Raw genomic sequence first — 21,647 nt, 5'->3', positions numbered from 1 at the left:
TCTCTGGGCAGCTTCAGTATATCGTCGATTCGCCGGCCGCCGTGTTTCCAGCATTCTATAATGCCATTCAGATTGGTGTTGGCCGTTTCCCAACCAGTCACCTCAAGGCATGGTCCGCTTATTAGTTCGCTCGCAAATTGATCAAACCCACGGCTGCTACAAGCACTTGCCCTTCGAGAATCCCAGATGTCAGAACTAGAGGCAACAACCTGGAACTGATGCCGTGGGAAGAAAGTGTGAAGGCCCGAAGCTCCGGACCTGGAGCTCTTATCGTTATCTTACCTTATCGTAGGTAGGAGCTCTTGTGGAGTGGAGTGCACTGTGGCGAACCGTGGCGAACCGTGGCGGGGCAAACGGAACAGGACCCCGCGGTGACATGTCGCCCCATCCAGGTCCTGGTCAGGTAACCTCAGAGCTGCATCTCAACAAATGCCAGAATATCAATAATAGCATCGTCAATTCTATTCTCCTGCAGTCTCTTGTCCTTAGTGCTTGATTGAATCCACAGGTTTAGGTCCTTCCTTCAGCGAACTATCGAATCGTCTCTCCGGGGGCCGTTTCATCGCTTCATCTGTACTTGAAACTTGCCTCGGTTGGGACTTTTCCGTGAAACATCGCTCTCCAGCCCATATCTTGTACTCCTCTCGACGACAGAGATCCTTCGTGCCGATTTCCCGAGAGAATTTCTGCATCTTCTGCACGATTTTGACAGCCTCTGCTGTGGTAGAAGCAAAGATGGCGACCTCCGTCAATGATCTCCCAAACGAGATTCTATTCCAGATATTCTCCCACCTGGACCGACCTGCGCCGTCAGACTCGAAACTCCACGATCAACCGAGCTCTTTCATGCTGCAGAATCTCTTCTTCGACCGTGATCTCAAGACCACTTCCCTCGTCTGCAAGCGATGGCGAGGTGCCGTTCTCCCTCTGCTGTTCCGCCATGTGGTCTGGACGGTTGACCGATTCGAGTTGCCGCTCATGGAAGAGACGGGAGACCCGGCGTCCGCGATCGACTTTTTGTCTTTCCTCAGGGCGAACAACCTGACCAACTATGTCAACACGCTCTCCATGTTTGTCGAGGATGCTATGGGCGGCATATCGGATGGCACCAGCAGTGCCACTCTCATGGAAACCGGCTTTGCGAACAAGGCCTCTTACAGCGAAGACTACAACTGGCTCTGGACGACAATCTTTCAACATATCGATCCCACTCGACTTACAATGATCGCATCACCACGAGTGCTGGCACAATTGCTATCGCGCATGCTTTTCCTCGGGGATGCGTGGAACTTCTCCATGCCGCAGCACGTTCTATCACTCTCGCGCAAAGACAAAAGGACGAAGGAGACGCAATCAGAGGCACCGGTGACAGATTTATCAAGTCCATTGGCGGAATCGGAGCCTGTCCATCAGAAACGTGTTCCCTGTGATCTATTCAGCGTCCGGCCCTGGCAGTCTCTACTACTCAACGAAGGATCCTCAACGCGCGTCTACAAGACATACGAATTCTACCTCAAACGTCCGCCCTCCATCCTCGGCGCTCTTCTAGGAGCAGAAGAGTTTCCCAATGACGAGCCCATGATCTCACCCTCGATGCGCGACCTCTCCTACGTCGGCATCTTCCCGCTATCGAGTCACTTCAACACCCTCGTACAAAACGTCCCGCGCCTCGACCGCCTCTTCGTCCAGCTCGTCCCCCGAAACGACATCCTCTCAGACCCCGACGAAATGCGCAACGTCGATCTCGCCGACCTCTGGATGGAACGCAACACGTCCTACTCGATGCTCTTCCGGGAGCTCTTCAACCCGAGTCCGGACAGTCCCTGGCTCGACCTCAGCGTCTTTGAGAGCGGCGACGCGGCGGACAAGGAGGCGTGGGATATGGCGGTGCAGTTTGTGCAGTTCAGCGGCGTGCAGGGGTGGAGAGTCGCGAGCGAGGGTGTATTCGTGAGAGAAGGGGACGAGGATAGCGTCGGTGCGATCCTCGGCATGTCTCAGTCAGTGGCGCCAGGATCGGCTCGATCACAAACATTGTCTGAGTGATGTTGCTAATGCACCAGGTGCGAAAAGGCTCCCGGGTAAACTCAGACGGATGGCGTTCAACGGAATTGCTTCACTGCCGGTCTCTAGCGTCACGCTTTACATGAGAGACGCAAACGGGCCATAGATGGGAGTTTGTAAGATATGTGAAGGAAATGAGGACAGTACGTGGGCCAGCCCAACGAAGCATCTATTGGTACGCTTCTGCAACGACCTAAGGCCATGGCAAGCTAGATGCATAACGTACGATAATGGAAACCTAAAAGGACAGGAGATGGGAAGATAGATTGGAAACATGAATCATAGTGCAATTACTAGCTTCAAATTTGAGGCTTTTTACTTACAGTTTGAAGATCATGTGCTACTTACCACGTTGGCTCACCGAATGATTATGCTGCAAGTGTTCTCTCCTTTGTTGTTTGGTGAGAACGATGGTGTGCGTTGTACAACACCCTCAATAACCTCCTAAGTGCAATATCCCGATGTGCCCTGGCTGCCCAGCGTAGAGCCGAGCTGTGGTCAGGATAGGACTCTCGGCTCTCCATATCCTCTCACATCCACGATTATCCCACCCGTAGGTACTCCGTACAGAGGCCTCGTATCATCACGCAACCACGCCAGAGCAAACGTTTCCCCATAAGCCACCATACGGCATACACGTGGAGGGTTTCAGACGTAAAGTCAAAGTCCGAGCAACGAGCTTCCTCCTTTGAGCTGAGGTTGGGTTCCGAGGTGGGGCCAAGGTGAGGCTTAAACCAACGACTGACAGCTCGTCCCCAAAGCTCTCGGTGTAGCTCTCGGTGAACTCGGTGTACTCCACATCATGTGATTTTGCCACTCGAACGGCCCAACCTGATCTGATGGAAAGCGGGCGCAAAGGGATCTTTCAGCCAATGAAAACCCGTAGCATCTGCAGACAAAGCCAATTGGCGCATCCTCTCAGTGGCTGGAAGGACCCGGTGTGGACAGTGCGGCATAGTCGGGGAAGGAGGCACTGGACCCAGACCAAAAAGAAAGTCGCACCGGACGGGAAGCTTATTCCCCAAAATCATCGACCTATCGAACGATACACGCACGAGCACTACATCATTACAGCCGCTCTCTCCTCCCCCTCTCCTCCTCATCTCCTCCTGTTCGTCACCATCTACCCCCTCTTCCACAGCGGCCACCTCCCTTTCTTCCTTTCTCGCATTCTTTCGCCTTTTCATACTATTTACGACTGCGGCGACGATTGGCGCTGATCAAATCCCGACCCCGACAAAAACCGACGACTTAGTGGCCGAGCTTCTGGACGGAACTTCAATTTCTTCTCTTTCTCATCGCTCGAAACAACAATATCAACACGTGCATTGGGTTGTCATCTCGAGGCTCTCAATGCCAACGCCTCTTTCATTCGGACGAACGTGAGCGCCTTCTCGCATCGAATCCCTGAGCCACGACGATTGAACCTCTTCAAGACACCCACCGAGCCGAATACTCCTAGACAACATGGTCCTCTCTCACACTACGAACCACACCTACTCCCACCCCTTCGCGACCGTGACACTCGCCTACTTCCTCCGCTACTCTTCACCCAAGCTCAACCCGTTCTCCACCCATGTCCTCAGCACCGACACCATCGACAGCCGCCTCGACCCAGTGACAGGCAGGCTGCACACCACCCGCATCCACCTGAAGAAGTCCCGTATGCCCGCGCCCGTCTTCAAGCTTCTTCCAACCTCCATCACAGGCGGCGGCTCCAGCGAGAAAGTGAGCTATGTTCTTGAGAACTCTGTCATCGACATGCGCGAGGGTTGGATGCGCACCGAGAGCAAGAACCTCAGCTTCATGAACGTGCTCTCCGTCGTCGAGAAGCAGGATTTCCGCCTTCCCGCTGAAGCAGCTGACGCGACCACCGACGTCACAACCACATTTGTCTATAAGTCGCGTCTCGGCGAGAGGTTGCGTGGCGGCAAGAAGGACCAGATGCCATCTGCCGTCGAGCAGCCGGAGCAAAAGGAGGGTCGCTGGATGCCCGGCTGGATGAGCGGACTCGGCGCGCGCGGCGTGCAACGCAGCATTGAGAGCATTGCCTCGAGCAAGACGCAAGACCAGATGGGCAAGAGCCGTGAAGGCATGCGCGTCGTCCTGGAGCGACTTCGGAAGAACGGCGTCGTGGGCGTGCTGGAGATGATGAGACGGGAACGCCAACTGGCTTGATGGCCAAACCCGGCTCGACGAACGCGCATCTTGGAGCGTGACCTGGACTGGAGGGGAGAGAGTGCCCATGTATACCATTCACGAAGGGGCCATTGACGACATTGCCTGGTCCGCGGGTCACGTTCCGAGGTTGCTGTACCCCTATCACACCACTTGTTGTACATTATTTTATGACCATAGCGTGGCGTCTTTATGGCTTTTTTCATTGCAGTCAGGGAGGACACGGCAAAAATGGGCGACGGACACGGAAAATTATTGGACTCCTCTGTCATGTCGTCTCTGTATGACATCCCCTCTCTTGTATTTGGCACTGATGTAGTCAATCATGTAAAAACTTTGAATCTTTACCATCTGGTCCCCCTTGATGTGTGCAAATATTTCTATGTCTTGACGAATGGCTTTATAAGAATATGCCTGATGATATGTAAGCAGTGAAAACGATGGGGCATTCTAGCTTGGCATTGGCTGCTCCTGCCAGTGTCATCGGATGCATAGCCGCGATCAACGTATTTAAGCATGCGACCCCAGATCTTGGCGATCTGCAAGACGTCTCGAGGTTAGGATGGTTACTATTCACGATGAGTATCGATGTGCCGCTTGGCAGACCTTCATAGGCACGCAAAGTGCAACTGTTTTTCAACAAGCAGCGTCTGTTGTAGTCGATGGCCGAGCGGTATGATTCTAGCTTTCATTAGCAGGATTGTATGTTGGCTCACGGTCCTACATAATGCCATGGATAGCTTGTTTTTTTGTCCTTTTTGTCCTGCGTATTCTGCTTCATATTCACTTTGATGGACCTCATCGATATCGAAGTTCGTTCCAGCTCTTCAAATACATGGCCCATATCGACCTTGCTTTGATCATGTCTTCTTTACTCTACAAGTTTACAGTATAGTACACGTCTATACGAGAGTTGTTTCCGCATCACTTTTGCGCCTTCTTCGCATCAGCGTTAGCAACCTCCTCGTCAGCCATCATGGCTTCGATATCCCCCGACACAAGCCAATCCCTGACCTCGTCGACAATCTTATCCAGCGACTCCCCGCCGGCAATCACATCAGGCAGGTTATGCACGTCAACTCCCGCCCGGTGATCCGTCACCCGGTCCTGGTTATAGTTATACGTCCGGATCTTGTCCCCGCGCGTAATCTTATGCTTGGACAGCACAGAGTTCCTCAACTGCGCGGCGGCCTCTTCGCGCGCCTCGCGCCGCTGCAGCGCAACACGCGACCGGATCAGCTTCCACGCGTCGTCTCGGTTCCGCGACTGCGACCGCGAGTCCTGCATGCTGACGACCGTCCCCGTCGGAATATGCGTCATGCGGATCGCCGACTCGGTCTTGTTGACGTGCTGCCCGCCCGCGCCGCGCGCCCGCATCGTCTCGATCTTGACCTCCGAGGGGTCGATGAAGAAGTCGCTTTCCGGGTTATTGATGTCCTCCATGTCACCGCCCTCACCCTGAAACGAAGGAAGGACCCAGACTGCCACGGCGCTCGTGTGTACGCGACCTTTGCTCTCCGTCGCCGGGATCCGCTGGACGCGGTGCATGCCCGCCTCGCCGCGGAAGAGGTCGTACGCGCCCGGGTCCTGGACCTCGATGACGGCTTCCTGGAGGGGGCTCTCGCCTGCCGCTGAGGAGGAATCGCCCGCTGCGTCGGCCATGTCGTATTTTATGACCGTCATGCGCAAGCCTTTACGCGCGCAGTAGCCCTTGTACATTTTGAATAGCGTGTCTGCAAAGAAGCGGCCCTCGAGACCGCCCGGCCCGGGGCGAACCTCGAGGAGGCAGGGCATGTGCGCGTAGGGATCCTTTGGCGTGAGCGAGGCGGAGAGCTTGCGCGAGAGGGAGCTGAGCTGGCCGTTTGTGGTCTGGAGTTCCTCCGCGGCCATTTCGCGGAGTTCTTTATCTTTGGAGAAGAGGAGGCCGTCGAGCTCGGCGATGGAGGATTGTGCCTTTTCCCATTCTCGGAGGGCGGTGACGACGCTGGAGAGCTCGCCTACGCGCCGGGCCGTTTTGGAGTCGTAGTCTTCTTCGAGGGTCGCGGCGAGGGCGTCGTGTTCTTTGGCGATGTTGCGGGCTCGTTGGAGGAGGGCTGGTGGGAGGGTTGCTGCTGCGTCTGGATTTGAGGATGTATTAGCTGGGAGGGAGGGATCGCAAAGGGTCCAAGAATCAAGAGCTTACCGGAGCTAGCGTGGCGGATGAATTGGGTCCCTCTGGGCTTGAGGAGCCCTCCCAGGCAGCGACGGCACACCCATGGTGCCGCGAGCATACTCGGACAGCAAGGTGGACTGGTGGGAGAGGGATTGGTTGGAATTGGGTGACTTTTTCGAGGTGGTGGTCAAAAAAAAGTTTGGGATGTTCCTGAGCTTCGGTACAAAGTTCCGCGCCAGTGACATCAATTCTCTTGCCCAAAACAAAAAAAAGTGCATTAGGTAATACTCTGCATTTCATCTCATGAACAGCTCAACATGAATGTTTCTTCTCGCCCATATTTTCTCATACTATTCACCTAACTTTTATCTTGATTCCCATTCAATCTTGTCTCTCACCTTGGATTATGTGTTGGTGACTGGCTTTGTTTTGAGCCTTCATCGCGTGGCGCCATCGCAGATCTTAGTTGCACTCCCACAACCAGCTTTTTCTCATCTCATCCAGTTTACCCATTGGATGCGGACTACGCATAGTGGCGTAGTCGTTGAGTTGATGGCATTAACTTGTATTGTTCATACTGTCCTTTGACGTTCAACACTATGACACGTAGTATCCATAGCTGCAAGCCACTCACGCACCCGGCCCTTCTTCTCTTCGCTTGAGGGTATCGCATACTGGTTTAACGGTTTCTGGACCACAGGGGGACCTGTCAGGACCCCTTCTCTCTCCAAGTAAGCTCGTTTGGCCGGCATCGGGAGAATCAAGTATATCTCATCCCATTTCGTCTTTCTGAAGCCTGCACGAACGACCTGTAACCCATCAGGCACAAGCTTGTGCCCGAAATTGAGCTTGACGTCGGCTATAGCCTTTTTAATCGCGCGTTCTCGGAGTTCTTGGGGATCCATCAAGACCCCCCTCGTTTCCAAGTAGGCTCGTTTGGCGTCCAACGGATATATCAGGTACATCGCACCCATATCTGTTCTTTCGAATTCCGCTCGAATAAGTTCCAAGCCGTTGGGCACAAATTCAGCCCCGAAATGGTGCGCGACATGGTCCATGGCCTCCTGGATGGAGCGTTTTCGAGTATCCATGCTTTCCGCCGTGATGGCTTTAACAAAGGCCGCGAACTGTTCGAGGATGATGTTCCCCGCGTCCATGGCCTCATCCATCCTCTGCTGTCGACGATTTGAAGCAGTCGACCGCATCTTGAGCCAGGCCGGGTGGTTGATGGCGGGTTTCTGCGCCAGACTTGGTGAGGAGGCAGTCTTCACTTTCTTTCTCGCGTGTCCGTCTTCATCGTTGTCATCGTCGACTGGCATTCCCAGATTCCGTTTGGCGGAATTGATAGACTCTTGTAGTCTAGGGAACTTTCTGAGGTTATCCTCGAAGCGTTGAGACACGGCGCGTGTCGGCGCCGCCGACTCCCGCTCGCTCAAGAGTGGTACGCGACGTCTGCCCTTTGCGTCGTACTTGGTGTCGGAGTCCGATCCATCTTCATCCTCGGAGGGGTCATCTTCGGTGAGATACTCGCTGGACGATGTTGAATGGTCCATCACGTTCTCCAACTCAGCTTTCGCGACTACTGTAGCCAACTCGCACAAGCTCACGGCCTTGGCACAGAGGACCTTTCTGTTGAGCTCGTCATTATGGGCCTGGGCGTTTGCGATGAGTTTGTTGATCTTCTTCAGATCCGTTGCTGCTGGGTGTTTGAACTCCATTGCTGTGTGTTTGCTCGAGCTGCTGTCTACCCAAGGTACCTAGCAGGACTTACAAGTGAGAAGATCTGTGGCTGATTTAACTGCGAATTTGCCTTCCCCTGACAGAACTCTGTGTGAGCGAGAGATGAGTCGCGTGAGCTTCGCCGAACGTTCACCGTGTTATGAAGCTGCCCAATCACAACCGCGAAATTGGATCATGTAAAACGTCATCCAATCTTTTGATCTGCTCGATTGTTCCCGTTCCGCAAGATTGAGTTTACAGAGTTCGCATATATCCTTGCGAGCGCACCACTATTCCAACGGCTTTCGATGGGGGCTGAACGAGTTTCAACTTGTCATTCCCCGAGTTCGTCGGGTTTCTTTACCACCAACAATTTATGCTCATGACTCTGCTTTCATCACGCGCCATCAATGCTTTTTCTCCCTCTTCCCAAAAGGGTTCTCGTAAATCCATACATCCAAGCCGTGTTCATGCCTCCGGTTTGGCCTTCCAGGGTCGAGGTTTCCCTAATTCTCCTAGCAGGGCACACCTATGCTTCACAGGCATCGACTTCACGAGAGACCGTGAATCACCAAGCTCCTCGCTCGAGTCATCCCGAACCGGGCAGCATAAAGGCGATGAACCAAGCCCATGCAGCTTAGTATGGACCCAGGTTATGACATATACATCCATGCCAAGAAATTGAAATAGCGACGCAACACGGCTGAGCCACATCCTATTTCCGAGTCAAGCAAGCTCAGGCCTTGGTTTTAACCTACCGACAACCTTACGAATATCTGCCTCGTATGGCTTGAATGGGTTTTTCGTTTACGAAAACATCTTTGTCTACTAAACCAAGTTTCACTTCCGGATACCGGCCTCCTTCGTCGTCAGACTGTTTGAGCTGTAACTACGGAGTACCCTACCCTACCTATTAAGGTGTTTCTAGGCTTCAGCACCAACTAATTCCCGAACACCATTCTCCATTCGTTTCCCGAACGTGGCTAGCGAAACAACAAGCTAGCTTGCATCGCGGGTCCATGCTCACTTAGTATATTCCGGTCACGGCACGCATGATCCGGCCGTGGTGGGGATACCTGTTTCCTCAACTCAAGGACCAAGGTCATCGGCTCATTAGCCGACCGGCGTTATCTGCAGTCTAAGTGCTGTTTTGACTTCGGTCAAGATATTCCTATTCAGCATGAGCCTAATCCTTCTGCAACGGGGTACAGGCGTGTTACAGCGTCAATAATTCTGAGACCACGCATTGTCTTCTCATCATGAATGTCACTCGGATCTGGGATTACAGTGATAGTGGTAGCTTCGACTTTGATTCTCGGTAGATTCTCAAGATAGCCTGCTATTTCTGGTTATAGTACTAATTAAGCCCATTACTTGGACAATCAATATATGCGCCGAGCCCCCTCAACATCCTTGATAGTCCAGGAGAACTACCATATTACAAGAGTACTTCAACTTGTAAGTCGTATGATCAATCACCACCTTAGGGATGCTTCAATATCAGGTAGTTCGTGTTCGGCTTCGCGGGGCTTCTCGAAGACAAATCGGCTAGAAGTCGGGCATTTTCAACGGCTGAATCCTTCCCGTAGACTATCTTCCCGGTGCTCTAATTAGTGTTGGGGATCAAACAAGTCTATTAACCACTTAAATTCTCAAATAGCATCACAACTCCCGTATATGCGGAATTCTCTCTGAGGATTATTCGGCCCATGCTCTTCTCAGTAAGCGTTAGGCAGAAGCGACGCTAAAAGTGGCTTGACCAGGGTCAGGTGGATATTGAGCTGCTCGTATTCAAACCAGGGCTGAAAGTTCACCTCCAATGACGCAGCCCTAGCGAGTGAAGATCATCCCTTCAACTAGGGATTTAAGAACTCAGCTTAATCCTCCCTAAGTAAGTCCCAGAAGCAGTCTATAAACCATATTCAGCCCTGCAATTACGCATTCGTTACCCACGAGCTTCAACGGCTTCTAGTTCCGAAGCTATACTTTCGCTAAACATTAAAATGAAGTGCTCTACCATCATCGGCGCCTCCTCACTGGCCCTCGTGTCAGCAGGAAACTGCAGCCTCCCCAAAATCAACCTAGGCCACTTCTCCTTCCCTCACACCAACATGCTCGTCGCCTGGTCGCCCTACACGCCGACCACGATCCAAGAGCTCGACGACGTCTGCGTAGCGGCGGGCGCCATCAAGGGCACGGCCACGTGGACCGCCGTCCGCACTGCGAGCACTTACACCTCGGGCCCCATCTGCGGCAACCCCTTCAACATCACAAGCGACGAAACGGGCGTCACGTACCGTAACCTCGAACTGGCTTGCAGCGATGACAATAGTGAAGGACAGGCGACGCAGGTCACTGCCATCGTGGACGCAACGTCGCAGACGACTGTCCAGACCTGCACGCCTGTGTTGGTGGATGGTCAGCCGTTCCGGCTTGGGGATGGCTGCTCCAACTATCACGGCAGCTCTTTGTCTTTCGACTTTGCTTGCTCTTCATAAAGCTGTAGAGAGTAGCTTCTGGCTTGACTGCTGGGATTTCGACTCGATTACGTGCAATAACGGGTACTTAATCTTTGAGTTCAACCTGTTGAATGCAAGCCGCTGCTTCTCAATGTGGCATATGGCTTCCAACATCACATACCGACCTAGATCACTAGTCATCCAAGAAACCAATCAAGTCAATGATATACTTGTATCAAATAAAAGTTTTAATGTCTTGAGAGTTTGTTCTAATGCGATGTGTGAGAAACTTACATGTAGTTAGAACATCAAGTTGGAGGTCAACTCAATGTCAATCAACTACCCACTTTCTTCTTAGTCCAGTAAAGTAATATGTCAGCCAGAGTTTGGTACTTCACTCTAGTTCCTGTAGCTAACGTGAATGATAAGCGAGTGAGACAGACAAGCGAGTGAGACACAAAACTGCGCCGATGAGATAAACTGGCTTCCATATCAACATCAACAGCATCAATTCAATTCAAACTACTCATAATCCTCATCTTCAGACATCTCTTCAATAAACTGGCACGTTCGTGAATTGTGTCCCGGGTGACCACAAACGCCACACCGTCGCTGACCTGTCTCGGCCCTCAGTTTGCGACCACTAGTACGACGCATTTCCTCCTGAACCTGCGCAGTCACATCTTTCTGTGAATGTATATCTGCTGCGTCAGCTACAGTAAGACTTCCTCCATGTTGTAGGCGTGTTTTCTTAGTTCTCCGTCGTCGACTGAGTTGGTTATTCTCGTCTCTAAGAATCTGTACCTCAGATCTAAGTAAGGCTACTTGGTGCATGATGCCTCTTGTACCTTTAGAAAGTCGTTCAACAGCCTCGCAAATAGAGGTTGGGGAGCTGCTTTGGTGACGATTGATCCGACTCTTAATAAAGTTGGATTGAGAGCTTGCCTCTACTGGGTTGTTTGGTGTCCTTGAAACCCAAGGCGGAGGTGTCTGTGGTAGTGATGCTGGAGGCGTTGGAGTGTGTAACCGGATATCCAGCTTTGATAGGACGCTTTCTGCACTCAGAGGAACAAGCCCAGCTCCTCTAAAACCCCCTTGGATGTTTTTTTCAGTCATCGCTTGACTAAATGCGCTGCGATATGCAGGAAAGAAGTCCTCCTTTGAGATGTGGGTTACGCCCCGCCGCATCTTATCCTCAATTTGTTGCCCATACGCCGTCTTTAGCGGACCAAAGCACCCAACGTCAAGGGGCTGGAGTAGATGAGACGAATGAGGCGGCATACAAAGTGTAACGATCTTGTTTGCCTTGCAATATAGCTCAAAGTCTGTTGAGTGGTGACTTTCGTGCCCGTCGACGACGAGGAGGCGATATTGGCCTCTCAAACGTGGTTTCGTATGACGATCATAGTGCTGGATCCAATCTAGGCCTCTTTCATTTGTTGTCCATCCGTTTTCTGACGTCGCAATGACCCAGTCGTCCGGGAAACCTGACTCTGTATACCAGGTTGAGAGGTGATATTGGCCTGCAACGATGATGTACGGCGGGACGTTATAGCCTTGCGAGTTGATGGCTTGAATCACTGTAACCCATTCTCGATTACCAGGCTGCGCCATTTTTGTGTTTGAACGCCTTTCAGTACTTGTGACAACCATGCCAGATGCAATCTGGCCCATCATAAAGCCAGTCTCATCAAAGTTGTAGATATCAAACTCATCGATACCATACTTCGCGATTGTGTTCTTCACAAGAGCGAACCAGCCGCGAATAGCCTCTGCATCCTCGCATTGGGCCCTCTTGTAGTCGTACCTCCGAAAAAACCGCGTCCGCAATTGTGGTTGTCGTTTGACGAAGTTTAAGGCCCAGCGCTTCCCAACCGGAGGCGCGTCGCGATCAGCAAGCAGTCGATCAGCCATTTCTTCCACACCACGGATCCGGGGAGGGAATGATCGGGCATCTAGATCGAGAATGTGATCAACTAACGTCTGCTCTTCTAGCAAAGTAAGATTCCTCGAGTTCGGTATCCTGTCGCTTCGAGATGTAGAGCCCTTCAATCGTCGACTCAATGTTGCATGGCTGACCGAGTAGATCGTAGCTGCAGCCCGTGCACTAAGCTCTGGATTGATTCTGATAGCTTGGAAGGGCCAGCTGTATGCCTGACTCATTACTTCTGGATGCCATGATGTGTTGTGGAAGAAACGTCTCCATTTGTGTTGAAGCATCATCGGCGCAGTTTTGTGTCTCACTCGCTTGTCTGTCTCACTCGCTTATCATTCACGTTAATGGGCATCTGATAAATAGTAAAATTCCCATTGAGGCACGGTAAGGTGTCGTTTCCTCATTCCTGTACGCGCACTTAACATACCCTTGGTTACTGAAGACAGTCATCAAGCATCATTGGAACAACCATGTGGAGTATCCTCTAGGCATCCATAGGCCCTGTTACTTTGGCGTGTTTGGGTAGTTTAGCGAGCGCCAAGTGGCATAACTTACACGTTTTAGGGCGGCTCTCCGCGTCTAGTTAAGGAAGCCAAAATCTCTTGGCACCCCAAACCCCCATTTCGCAGCGCCCTTCCACTGACATCCGTCCTCCACATTCTGCCGGTCTTGACCTGCCTCTTCGGCTCGACCAGTCGTGATGCCAACTCAATTCGTCAGAACTTGGCGGAGCTTGCAGCTCAACTAACGAAGCGTTGGATCAATTGAGGTTGAGTCTGTAGGCGAGAGGACTAGTGTCCATTGTCTGCCTCAGCTTGACAAACCCCACCTCCACGAGCCTCGATCCAAGGGCGTGACAAGATATCTGGAAACTCGCATTGTCGGATGAGTCAAATCAGGTCGTCAATCTTAACTTATGTATAAACCACATCCAGGCTTCAATCATACCCATCCGCCCTTGGCTTATACCCACCCTCCGTCAAACGACATATTTTTCTACTCCGACTTTCCGCAAACTTTTCCGAGAGGTTCCCCGCCTAGACACTCACAATGGGTTACGTCCTCTATATCGCCAACAAGCGCTACTCCAGCTGGTCTATGAGACCCTGGGTCCTCCTCAAAGCCCTCAACATCCCCTTTGAAGAGCGCCTCCAGACCTTCGTCGCCGGCCTCCGCCAACCCGCCTTCCTCAGCTTCTCCCCCACAGGAAAAGTCCCCACTCTCCAAGATGGCGACACCACCGTATGGGACTCCCTCGCCATCGTCGAGTACATTGCCGAAGACCACCCAGCCGCCTGGCCGCAAGACAAGGTCGCCCGCGCCTTTGCCCGCAGCGCCGCCGCCGAGATGCACACAGGCTTCGAGGCCCTCCGAGACCAGTGCTCCATGAACGTGGCATTGCGCATCGACCTCGGCGGGCCGCCCGACGCGGCATTGCAGCGCGATCTTGACCGGCTCGAGCAGCTCTGGGTGGAGGGTTTAACGCGCTTCGGCGGGCCGTACCTCGCGGGCGGGGAGTTTAGCGCCGCGGACGCCTTCTTTGCACCCGTTGCGACGAGGATTCAGACGTTTGGGTTGAAGGTTTCGGAGCCTGCGATGAAGTATGTGCAGACGTTGTTGGAGCATCCTGCTGTGAATCAGTGGGTCTTGGAGGGTATTGCTGAGACGGCCAGGGAGCCGTACCATGAGAAGGACGTATTGAGAGGACGGAAGTTATTGAAGGACTTGACTCAGCCTCAATGATCACTTGTTGGAGATGGCAATGATAGTTTGAAGTACTAATTACATGGCGCTAGGCGATTAGTCGAACAAATAATACTAGACCTATATCTACGGCTTTTGGGTCTCTTGGGACATCTCTCAATCAAAGAGTTACCTGCAAATGAATGCCTCACTTGAAGCTGTTCATTGAACTGCTAGTGGACGGGATTGAGTCGGCGTGATACTTCACGTTGCCTGCAGACTTGGCACTCCACTTGCACCGGCTGACCCCTTCATGGACTAGTCGAACCTGCTTCTTCCAACGTATGGCTGGCGCTTCAGTGCTTTCATTAAGTTGAGAGAATGTGAAGGGAACACAAGCTGCCTGATACGTTTCAAGACTAGCCCAAAGACCGGCATCTTGAGAGTACATAGCTAGACTATCAGTCTATGGATATGAATAGATACAGAGAAGTTATAAGTGTTTAGACTTGTCGGCCGCCATCTTGATATTGCGCACTGTTAAGCATATCGAACTCAACATGACATCAAGGCCTACTTTAGTTAGGGTTGCAGTAGAAGCAACCCATGTTGTTATCAATACCACTGGCCAAGTTACCGCCCGGGTATCTGAAGATCTGGTGAGAGCCCTTCGTGGCGTCACAGCCGCTTCCAGCTCTACAGTATCGTTAGCTTCGTACATCCAAGTCACAGAAGATCAAGAAGACTGTTAAAGGGGTTACGTACTGGTAGAAATCGCACCAGCCTCCACTGTCCGGGCCAACCGAGCTAATACGGGAGACCCAGTAGGAGTCAGGGTAGATTCCGACGCTGATGGGGTAGCAGCCGTAGTAACAGGAGCCGCTGAAGTTCTGCCCGTCGCACATGTAGACGCCCTCGCAGATGCGCTTGTTGAGGCTGCGGGCGGCGTTGGAACCGTCGGACTTGAGCTTTGCGACCTCGCTCTTCAGCTCTTCGTAGGGGAGGGGACCGGCGAGGACGTAGGAGGTGGCGTCCTCTGGGACGGGGCTGGGGGCGGCGGCCACGAGGGTGGCCGAGACGAGGGCGAGGAGAGAAGAAACGCGCATGTTGGCGGTTCAAGTTATGATGGTTTGTTTGAGAAGGGTAAAGAGGTGAGGTTGCTGAGATGGCTTGCCTTGTGTGAGGAGTGGCGAGGAGAGTTGGAGTCGACGGGCAGGTAGTCTGCCTTATATACCTAGGATCAGAGATGGCTTTTCTGGAAAAGGCACACGAGATACCACTAGCAAGGCAATAAACGGCGTCCAGCTGCCCGGAAAGACATGGGATTCTCAGCCCATTCGTAGTTGTCACTCATGAAAAAGACGAAAGAACGGAATACTCAGCTCGGGGTGGGTATCGCAAGAGGAAGCTACGTCAACTTGCAAGGTGTTGACCTTCAACTCAACTCCGAAGCATCCACGAAGGATTGCGCGAAGCCACAGTGTTGATGGAGCATTGCTAATGGATGACGAGGGTGTTCAAAGACCATGGTCTAACTTGTGGGCATTGCAACATCGCGCGTGCCCCGTTGTGCTGCTTCTATTCGGGCAAGTCGGATAAGGTCTTACATGATTGGAGCTGGCAACAATTCATATGCGATAGAACGATCAAGCTTCACAGGGATACGTCGCATTCATCGCCTCATAGGGATCAGACCGACAAGTATGGCTATAGAAGATGCCTAGACTTCATCTCATAAGAGTCCCAGAAAATCAACTCCTAGTCTCTAGAACCAGGCCAAGACGATGTTGATAGGCTCGAGCATCGGATCCATGGGAAAGGTTCAGAGACGGGCCGCTGGCGGTGAAAGTTACATGGTCCACACGTGATTGGATGTTCGTATCAAAAGGACAGAAATAGCTTTGATGAGCCGGTAGGAATGGGCTCGACGTAGATGCGGCATGGGAGCATTGTAGGCTAGGAGTAGAAGAGAAGGTCCAGTTGAAGGGCAGATGAACTAGAGACTAGGCAGCGAGAATTTGTCCAGCAGAAGCAGCGGTAATACCGTTACATTCAATGAACCTGGCTAGAACCACCTAGAATAGCGAGTGTCAGCGGGAACCTGTGCCGTCGACGGCAGTCCTTTGGCGTTGACAAGTCTGCACTCGCAGTCGTTATTCTGGAAATCATAGGTACAACCTGGTTGGCGAGCAATTAGTGTCACTGCCCACCGCAGGTGATAGAGGCGGGTCAGCGGGAGCTGCCTATCAGCAGTAACCATGTAGTAACATGGCACGGAGATCATGTCCGTCGATTGCAGTCTTCACGCTAGTGAGAATCAAAACCCCACATATGAAAGGCTTAACTCGGGATACCAGGGTCATTCAAGATAAGGCCGGGAGAGTGAAAAGCTCAAAGATGTTGCCATCGCTGCGATGGCAATGGGGAATGGCTCTTTGCAGAACGGCGTCTGAGACCGCTTGGCCCAAGACGACGCAGAACTCACATGAATGGAAGTCCTTCATCAAGGTACAAATATACTTGCCGGACGTTGATATGGAAAGGTGAATGAGTTGGATATACGAATGCTGTATGCGGCAAGGTGGTTGTGCAGGTGAGACCCTCCCTCTAGCTTGCAGGATTCGAATCCTGACGTTCGTTGCTGCGGTAAGCGACGTGAACTTGCCAAGGGGGACCCTGAGCCAAGAGGAAATTGCCGCTGTGGCGGGTTGTGCTGACCAGCCTGGCCATGTAACGGCCGTTGACCAAGGTCTCGGAAAACAATTCTAGAACCTTTCGAGAGAAGTAAGGTCTGGAGAGCTGAAAGCCTGGATATTCACAGACGCAAGGGAGAAAGGCCAGCTTAACCCAACCAATGATGCCGTACCCTATACGGAGGAGGCGTCGGACAGGATGGCGTTTCGTCATGTATATGTGAGGAGCGTATCCGTATACTTGCGCTTGTTGTGAAGAGTGCGCCAAATACTCTGCTTGCAGCTTTTCAACTGCGGGATCTGGGAAGAAATTTTTTTCGCGGGGGAAGCCATAATCGCGAGCCCGCAAGGCTTGAAGAATTTGTAGCCCGAAATGCGTTTTATCGATCAATAATCGCATCAGCCCTGATGGTCTAGCGGTATGATTCTCCCTTAGGGTCTACCTGACACGTCTGGGAGAGGTCCCAGGTTCGAATCCTGGTTAGGGCCCAATTATTTTGCTTTTGCTACTAAATGCCCTCGATCCGGTCAGATAGGTTCATGACCTTTCGATTTTTCAGTTTTGGCACGGAAAAAGAGTTTGGTGGTGGTTGTGTGGAAGATAGAGGCCGACTACACGCTTTATGCAAGTGGTGTTGGAGTGGTTTCCCGCTCAATATGTGTATTAGTGGGAGCAAAAGCACCGCGAATCAGGTTCAACCATCCCACCTTACTCCACCACTAAATGGTTAGTTGAAGGATGAAGCGAGTTCATGTAGGTGAGAGAGAAACTGGATATGTTCTCTCAAGGGCAGGTAGCTTTCCGGTTCAGGATTGCTTAGAGCACAAGATGTTGGTTCATGTGTTTTTGGTCTACCAATTGTGCAGGTGAGACGTGTTGAAACCAACGAAACCAACAGGCGGCTTGCGGACGAATAAGCAGGGCGCACTCCATGCCGGAGGCCAACCATGAGGAGGCACCGGGCGTGAAGGTGAGTTGACTGTTGATTCGGTGGTGAAATGGAAATAAACAGCGGCGAAGCCTTTTCTCTCGGCCATCTGGGGGAAAAAAGGAGAGGAAGGAAAAGTCGAATCTCACTCCCTCCCTCTCTCTCTCCTACACAGCGATTTTCTTTTGGCTCTAAGATCCTCGACTTTCACCTTCTCACAAACAATTACATTCACAAAAAGCACCAAGATGGAGCGCGATAAGAAGGACAGCTGCGGTCTCCTCGCTCACTGCCTCCCGCAGTTCCAGTCGAGCCCAAAGGCAGCCACGTCCGACAAGCAGACGAGCATCATCAAAGACCAACCCCTTCGTTCTGCCCAGGACGCCGCTTCCGAATTCATTGACATCCTTCGCACCGCCGAAAAGGGAGGCAAAGACCTCGAGCGCCGCCTCAGAAACATCGTGGCGGTCAACTCCTGGACCGAGGAGCTCGCCAAGTATATCCTCTCCGGCGTCGAAGGCCTCGTCCGCCACCGCGATACCATCGGCCAAGTTGTGAGGGAGACTGTGGACAAGTCGACCGAAGCCGCTGAGAGCGTGTTCGAGTTTGCCAAAGAGCATCCTGTCTTTGTGACTATCATCGCCATTGGCGTGTTGGTCATTATCGCTCCCTGGGTGCTTGAGGCCCTTGGCTTCGGTGAACTTGGACCGATTGCTGGTAAGTATCTTCGTCAACACTCTCAATTTGTTTCCGAGATCAAGTTCTTACGAATGTCAATCTAGATACCTTTGCCTCGTGGTGGCAGGCGCGATATGCCGGATACGTTCCCAAGGGATCTCTCTTCTCCTTCCTCCAACGCCTGGGAATGACTTGGAAATGACTCCTTGTGTTACTTGGAAAAGGGTTTCGAGTGCGAGCCAAGCTTTAGCGCTTTCAGCTGGACTTATTCGAGGATGGCGGAAAGGACAAGGTATCGCGAGATGTCGTTGAGCAAGGATAATTAGTTAATGGCCAACTCTTGGTAGACCGACGGCTAAGATCCCAGATGAATCTCGTCGCCCTGCAACCTATTTCAATTTCACCAATTGCTTTATTGCGCTTGTATATCACACATCGTTAGCGATTACGACTTGACCAAGTCTTTTTCAAACGAATGACGGCCCAGTAATAACATTATGTCCCTTGCTCGACCTGGTGTATCATAATCAAGATGGTATAAGTCACATTATTCGGCCTTCTTAAATCTCCCTGGTGCAAGACCTGCCAACGCGGTAGTCATCTTGTCTTCCTGAACTTCGATACCCCGATCTATGCAACATCTTACCTTGCGGGAGAGAAGGATGTCTCATCAACGAGGCAATCGTCCTTCACCGGAAAGGCAAGCGGTAATCCCTAGAGATGGCGAAGAGTTTGGCAGCGTTCAATGGGGGATTATTAGTTTCAAAGCAATAGCGAGGTAAACTATAACCAACCGATCTTCACAGCGAGCACCTCGCGGTCCTGAAGTATACGCAAAAGTATTGTATCATTGTCAAATTTTCCCTGACCCTCAAAACGCCCGAAAAGTCATCCCACGGGGAATCATAAGACACAGAGAGCAAAGCTATCTATTACAGAGCCCCCCCTTCTTATGCCTCCTCCGCCGAAATGCCCGTAAACGCCTCCTTTTCAGCACCCTCCCCGGCCTCGTTGTCCGTCACGGGCTCCGTCGTCTTCCACACATCGTTCCTCAACGCCTTGTCTTCCTCATCCTCGACCTCGCCAAACTTGGTGACGCTGAACTCGGGCATACGACGCCGTTCCTTGGAGAGGATACCGCCGCTCTTACCGGCTCTGCGTCTACGCTCCTGCTCTGCGTCGGCCTGGACAGCCGCCTTCTCGCCCGCGGCGTCGAGCATCGTGCCCTCCAGACTGAGGTACCCGTGGTCGCCGCTGACGCCGACGTCAAACGCCTTGATGCGGAAGCGGACGCGGCCCTTGACCTTGTCCCCGGCGCCGTCGACCCAGAAGCCCGTGGTATGGATCTGGCGCACGGCGCCGTGCTCGTCCTCGGCGGCGGCGTCGGTGTTATCGACGTCAAAGGGGTCGGCGACGTAGGATGCGGCCTCGGCGGAGCCGGCGTGGATCCAGCGCCATTCGGGGGGGAGACGGCTGGACTCGATGCTGGCGTTGAACTTGCCCCAGCAGACGACGCCGACGTGGCCCTCATTTTCAAGGTTGATGCTGCCTTCCATCCAGGCGCCGCGGCGGGGGACAAAGAGGTCGATGTCGACGGTCACGTAGCCGAAACCGACGGCGTACTCGTCGACAGAGGCGAGGTCGCAGTGCTCCGAGTCGCTGGTGGCGGCGTAACGACGGCCGGGCTGCTCCGAGACGGCAACGTTGCGGAAGGCGAGGAGGACGCCCTTGAGGTGCGGGACGTAGCGGTTCACGAGGGGCTCGAGGTGCTGCGTCGCGGCGGCGGTGCAGGGCGTGTCCCAGCCTATGGGGTAGATGGGGAGGTATAGTGAGACGGTCTGGTTGTAGAAGGGGAACTGGGGCTTGGAGGGCGCGTCGGGGGGTTGGTGGACTCGACCTGTTGATTTCGTATCTGCGGGGGAGTCGACGTCCATGGCGTCGGCGTCGGCGACGGGTTCGGGGGACGCTGCCTTGTTGTTCTTCTTTTCCTTCCCTTCGCTCGCTGGTGGCTCTGCGGTATCCTCGAGGGCTTCCTCTGTGGCCTTTTGTTCTGACTTGCGCTTCTTCTTCTTGTCCTTCTTCTCCTTGCGCTCGGCGTCCGAGCCGTCTTGTTCGGCCTCGCCTACTGACTTTCTGTGCTTGTCCTTCTTGGACTTCTTTTTCTCGGATGATGGCTCGCCATTGATGTTGCTCGTTGCCAGGGCGTCCATTGAGAGGTCCTGGGAAGCCTGAGGAGATTGTTCGTCGTCGTCATTGGCATCACCCTTGGTCACTCCGAGGCTCTTTGTGCGCTTGTGCTTGCGCTCCTCAGCGGCATCGTCGCCCTCCTCGCGCAAGCGCTTCTTCTCCTTCTTGTCCTTTTTGATCTTCTTGTCGGACTTGTGCCCATTGGTCGCTGGTGAGTCGGTAGACGCCATAGTTTGCGGATTGGAGGGTTGCCCGGTGCTTCGTCGTTGTGGGTAGTGGTGGTCGTCGTCGTCGTCGTCGAATCTCGCCCGGCGGGTCGCGAGGTAGCTGCGTTCCCGACTGTCGAACCAAAAAAAAAAAAAGTTGACATCAAAAAAATTTCTAGGGAATCTTGACCGATCGGTGGTGGGGTCGCCCGTCTCCCGCGTGTGGGTCCGTCGTCCTCTCAGAAAACACCGTGCCGACAGGGATGTGTTGGTGGGGCCTTGAAAGTACGTACCCGGCCCGGAGTCGGGGATCTCTCTCTGGGTTCGATGGCGTGCCTCATCCGAACATTTCGCTTCCAGTTGAATCCGGGAGCACAAGAGAAAGAGTTTCATTCTATCGGAGGTCGGATTCAAGATGGTTGCTTGTGGTGGAGAAGCCCGGACCAAAAGGCCGCTTACTTTCGGCTTCTTCACAGCTCGTTTACTCCTTTGGGGAGTGCGAGTGGGCGAGATGAACGGCGTGGGGCTCGACGGTTCTCGCATCCGTTCCCCTCATTGCTTCCCCAATGCCCCTCCATCTCATAAGCGCACCTTGAGATGGCGTCAGACTCGAGGGGTCGAAGCACAGCTTGCATGTGTCTTGTAGTTTCAGCGGGGTGAACGATTGAGCCGTTATCGCTCTGTGTTTTGTAATGCACTTGAAGCTATAAGAACCGGGCATCCGGCCACAGGCAGTGATTCTCAAGAATTTAGAGAACCTTTACAA

At 52.9% G+C, this 21,647-nt stretch overlaps 9 protein-coding genes and 1 non-coding gene across 10 annotated transcripts; 6 read left to right on the top strand and 4 right to left on the bottom strand.

Moving 5' to 3' along the window:
* Nucleotides 1-395: 395 nt before the first annotated feature.
* Nucleotides 396-2,251, top strand: BDP81DRAFT_64241 (F-box domain-containing protein). Its single transcript, XM_060596096.1, has 2 exons — nucleotides 396-1,997; nucleotides 2,071-2,251. The coding sequence occupies exons 1-2, from the start codon at nucleotides 736-738 to the stop codon at nucleotides 2,165-2,167; spliced, it is 1,359 nt and encodes a 452-aa protein (XP_060442597.1). The 5' UTR covers nucleotides 396-735; the 3' UTR covers nucleotides 2,168-2,251.
* Nucleotides 2,252-3,106: 855 nt separating this feature from the next.
* BDP81DRAFT_433506 (PRELI-like family-domain-containing protein) lies at nucleotides 3,107-4,671 on the top strand. Its single transcript, XM_060590863.1, has one exon. It carries the CDS (start codon nucleotides 3,529-3,531, stop codon nucleotides 4,237-4,239), a length of 711 nt encoding a protein of 236 aa, XP_060442596.1. The 5' UTR covers nucleotides 3,107-3,528; the 3' UTR covers nucleotides 4,240-4,671.
* A 145-nt stretch (nucleotides 4,672-4,816) lies between these two features.
* Nucleotides 4,817-6,677, bottom strand: BDP81DRAFT_379314 (peptide chain release factor 1). Its single transcript, XM_060586818.1, has 2 exons — nucleotides 6,422-6,677; nucleotides 4,817-6,356 (listed from the first exon to the last, which is right to left on the bottom strand). Exons 1-2 carry the CDS (start codon nucleotides 6,507-6,509, stop codon nucleotides 5,164-5,166), a joined length of 1,281 nt encoding a protein of 426 aa, XP_060442595.1. The 5' UTR covers nucleotides 6,510-6,677; the 3' UTR covers nucleotides 4,817-5,163.
* A 41-nt stretch (nucleotides 6,678-6,718) lies between these two features.
* Nucleotides 6,719-7,568, bottom strand: BDP81DRAFT_433502 (uncharacterized protein). Its single transcript, XM_060590862.1, has one exon. It carries the CDS (start codon nucleotides 7,558-7,560, stop codon nucleotides 6,964-6,966), a length of 597 nt encoding a protein of 198 aa, XP_060442594.1. The 5' UTR covers nucleotides 7,561-7,568; the 3' UTR covers nucleotides 6,719-6,963.
* Nucleotides 7,569-9,969: 2,401 nt separating this feature from the next.
* Nucleotides 9,970-10,831, top strand: BDP81DRAFT_433500 (uncharacterized protein). Its single transcript, XM_060590861.1, has one exon. It carries the CDS (start codon nucleotides 10,114-10,116, stop codon nucleotides 10,606-10,608), a length of 495 nt encoding a protein of 164 aa, XP_060442593.1. The 5' UTR covers nucleotides 9,970-10,113; the 3' UTR covers nucleotides 10,609-10,831.
* Nucleotides 10,832-13,555: 2,724 nt separating this feature from the next.
* Nucleotides 13,556-14,248, top strand: BDP81DRAFT_451925 (glutathione S-transferase domain-containing protein; the record flags this gene model as incomplete). Its single annotated transcript, XM_060592693.1, has 1 exon — nucleotides 13,556-14,248. The coding sequence occupies one exon, from the start codon at nucleotides 13,556-13,558 to the stop codon at nucleotides 14,246-14,248; it is 693 nt and encodes a 230-aa protein (XP_060442592.1).
* A 518-nt stretch (nucleotides 14,249-14,766) lies between these two features.
* Nucleotides 14,767-15,294, bottom strand: BDP81DRAFT_451924 (uncharacterized protein; the record flags this gene model as incomplete). The annotated part of the gene is made up of 2 exons (XM_060592692.1): nucleotides 14,767-14,884; nucleotides 14,954-15,294. 2 exons carry the CDS (start codon nucleotides 15,292-15,294, stop codon nucleotides 14,767-14,769), a joined length of 459 nt encoding a protein of 152 aa, XP_060442591.1.
* A 1,989-nt stretch (nucleotides 15,295-17,283) lies between these two features.
* BDP81DRAFT_t241 lies at nucleotides 17,284-17,370 on the top strand. Its single transcript has one exon. It is a non-coding gene; the product is annotated as a tRNA-Pro (tRNA).
* A 364-nt stretch (nucleotides 17,371-17,734) lies between these two features.
* Nucleotides 17,735-19,020, top strand: BDP81DRAFT_379302 (uncharacterized protein). Its single transcript, XM_060586817.1, has 2 exons — nucleotides 17,735-18,527; nucleotides 18,593-19,020. Exons 1-2 carry the CDS (start codon nucleotides 18,059-18,061, stop codon nucleotides 18,688-18,690), a joined length of 567 nt encoding a protein of 188 aa, XP_060442590.1. The 5' UTR covers nucleotides 17,735-18,058; the 3' UTR covers nucleotides 18,691-19,020.
* A 188-nt stretch (nucleotides 19,021-19,208) lies between these two features.
* On the bottom strand, nucleotides 19,209-21,516 carry BDP81DRAFT_473557 (uncharacterized protein; the record flags this gene model as incomplete). Its single annotated transcript, XM_060594658.1, has 2 exons — nucleotides 19,209-21,014; nucleotides 21,473-21,516. The coding sequence occupies 2 exons, from the start codon at nucleotides 21,514-21,516 to the stop codon at nucleotides 19,439-19,441; spliced, it is 1,620 nt and encodes a 539-aa protein (XP_060442589.1). The 3' UTR covers nucleotides 19,209-19,438.
* Nucleotides 21,517-21,647: the final 131 nt, after the last annotated feature.

The sequence above is a fragment of the Colletotrichum phormii genome, assembly GCF_030913505.1.
Source record: "Colletotrichum phormii strain CBS 102054 chromosome Unknown BDP81scaffold_16, whole genome shotgun sequence".
Classification (NCBI taxonomy): Eukaryota; Fungi; Ascomycota; class Sordariomycetes; order Glomerellales; family Glomerellaceae; genus Colletotrichum; species Colletotrichum phormii.
Note: the sequence above shows the minus strand (reverse complement) of the source record. Positions and strands in the feature narration are given on the sequence as shown.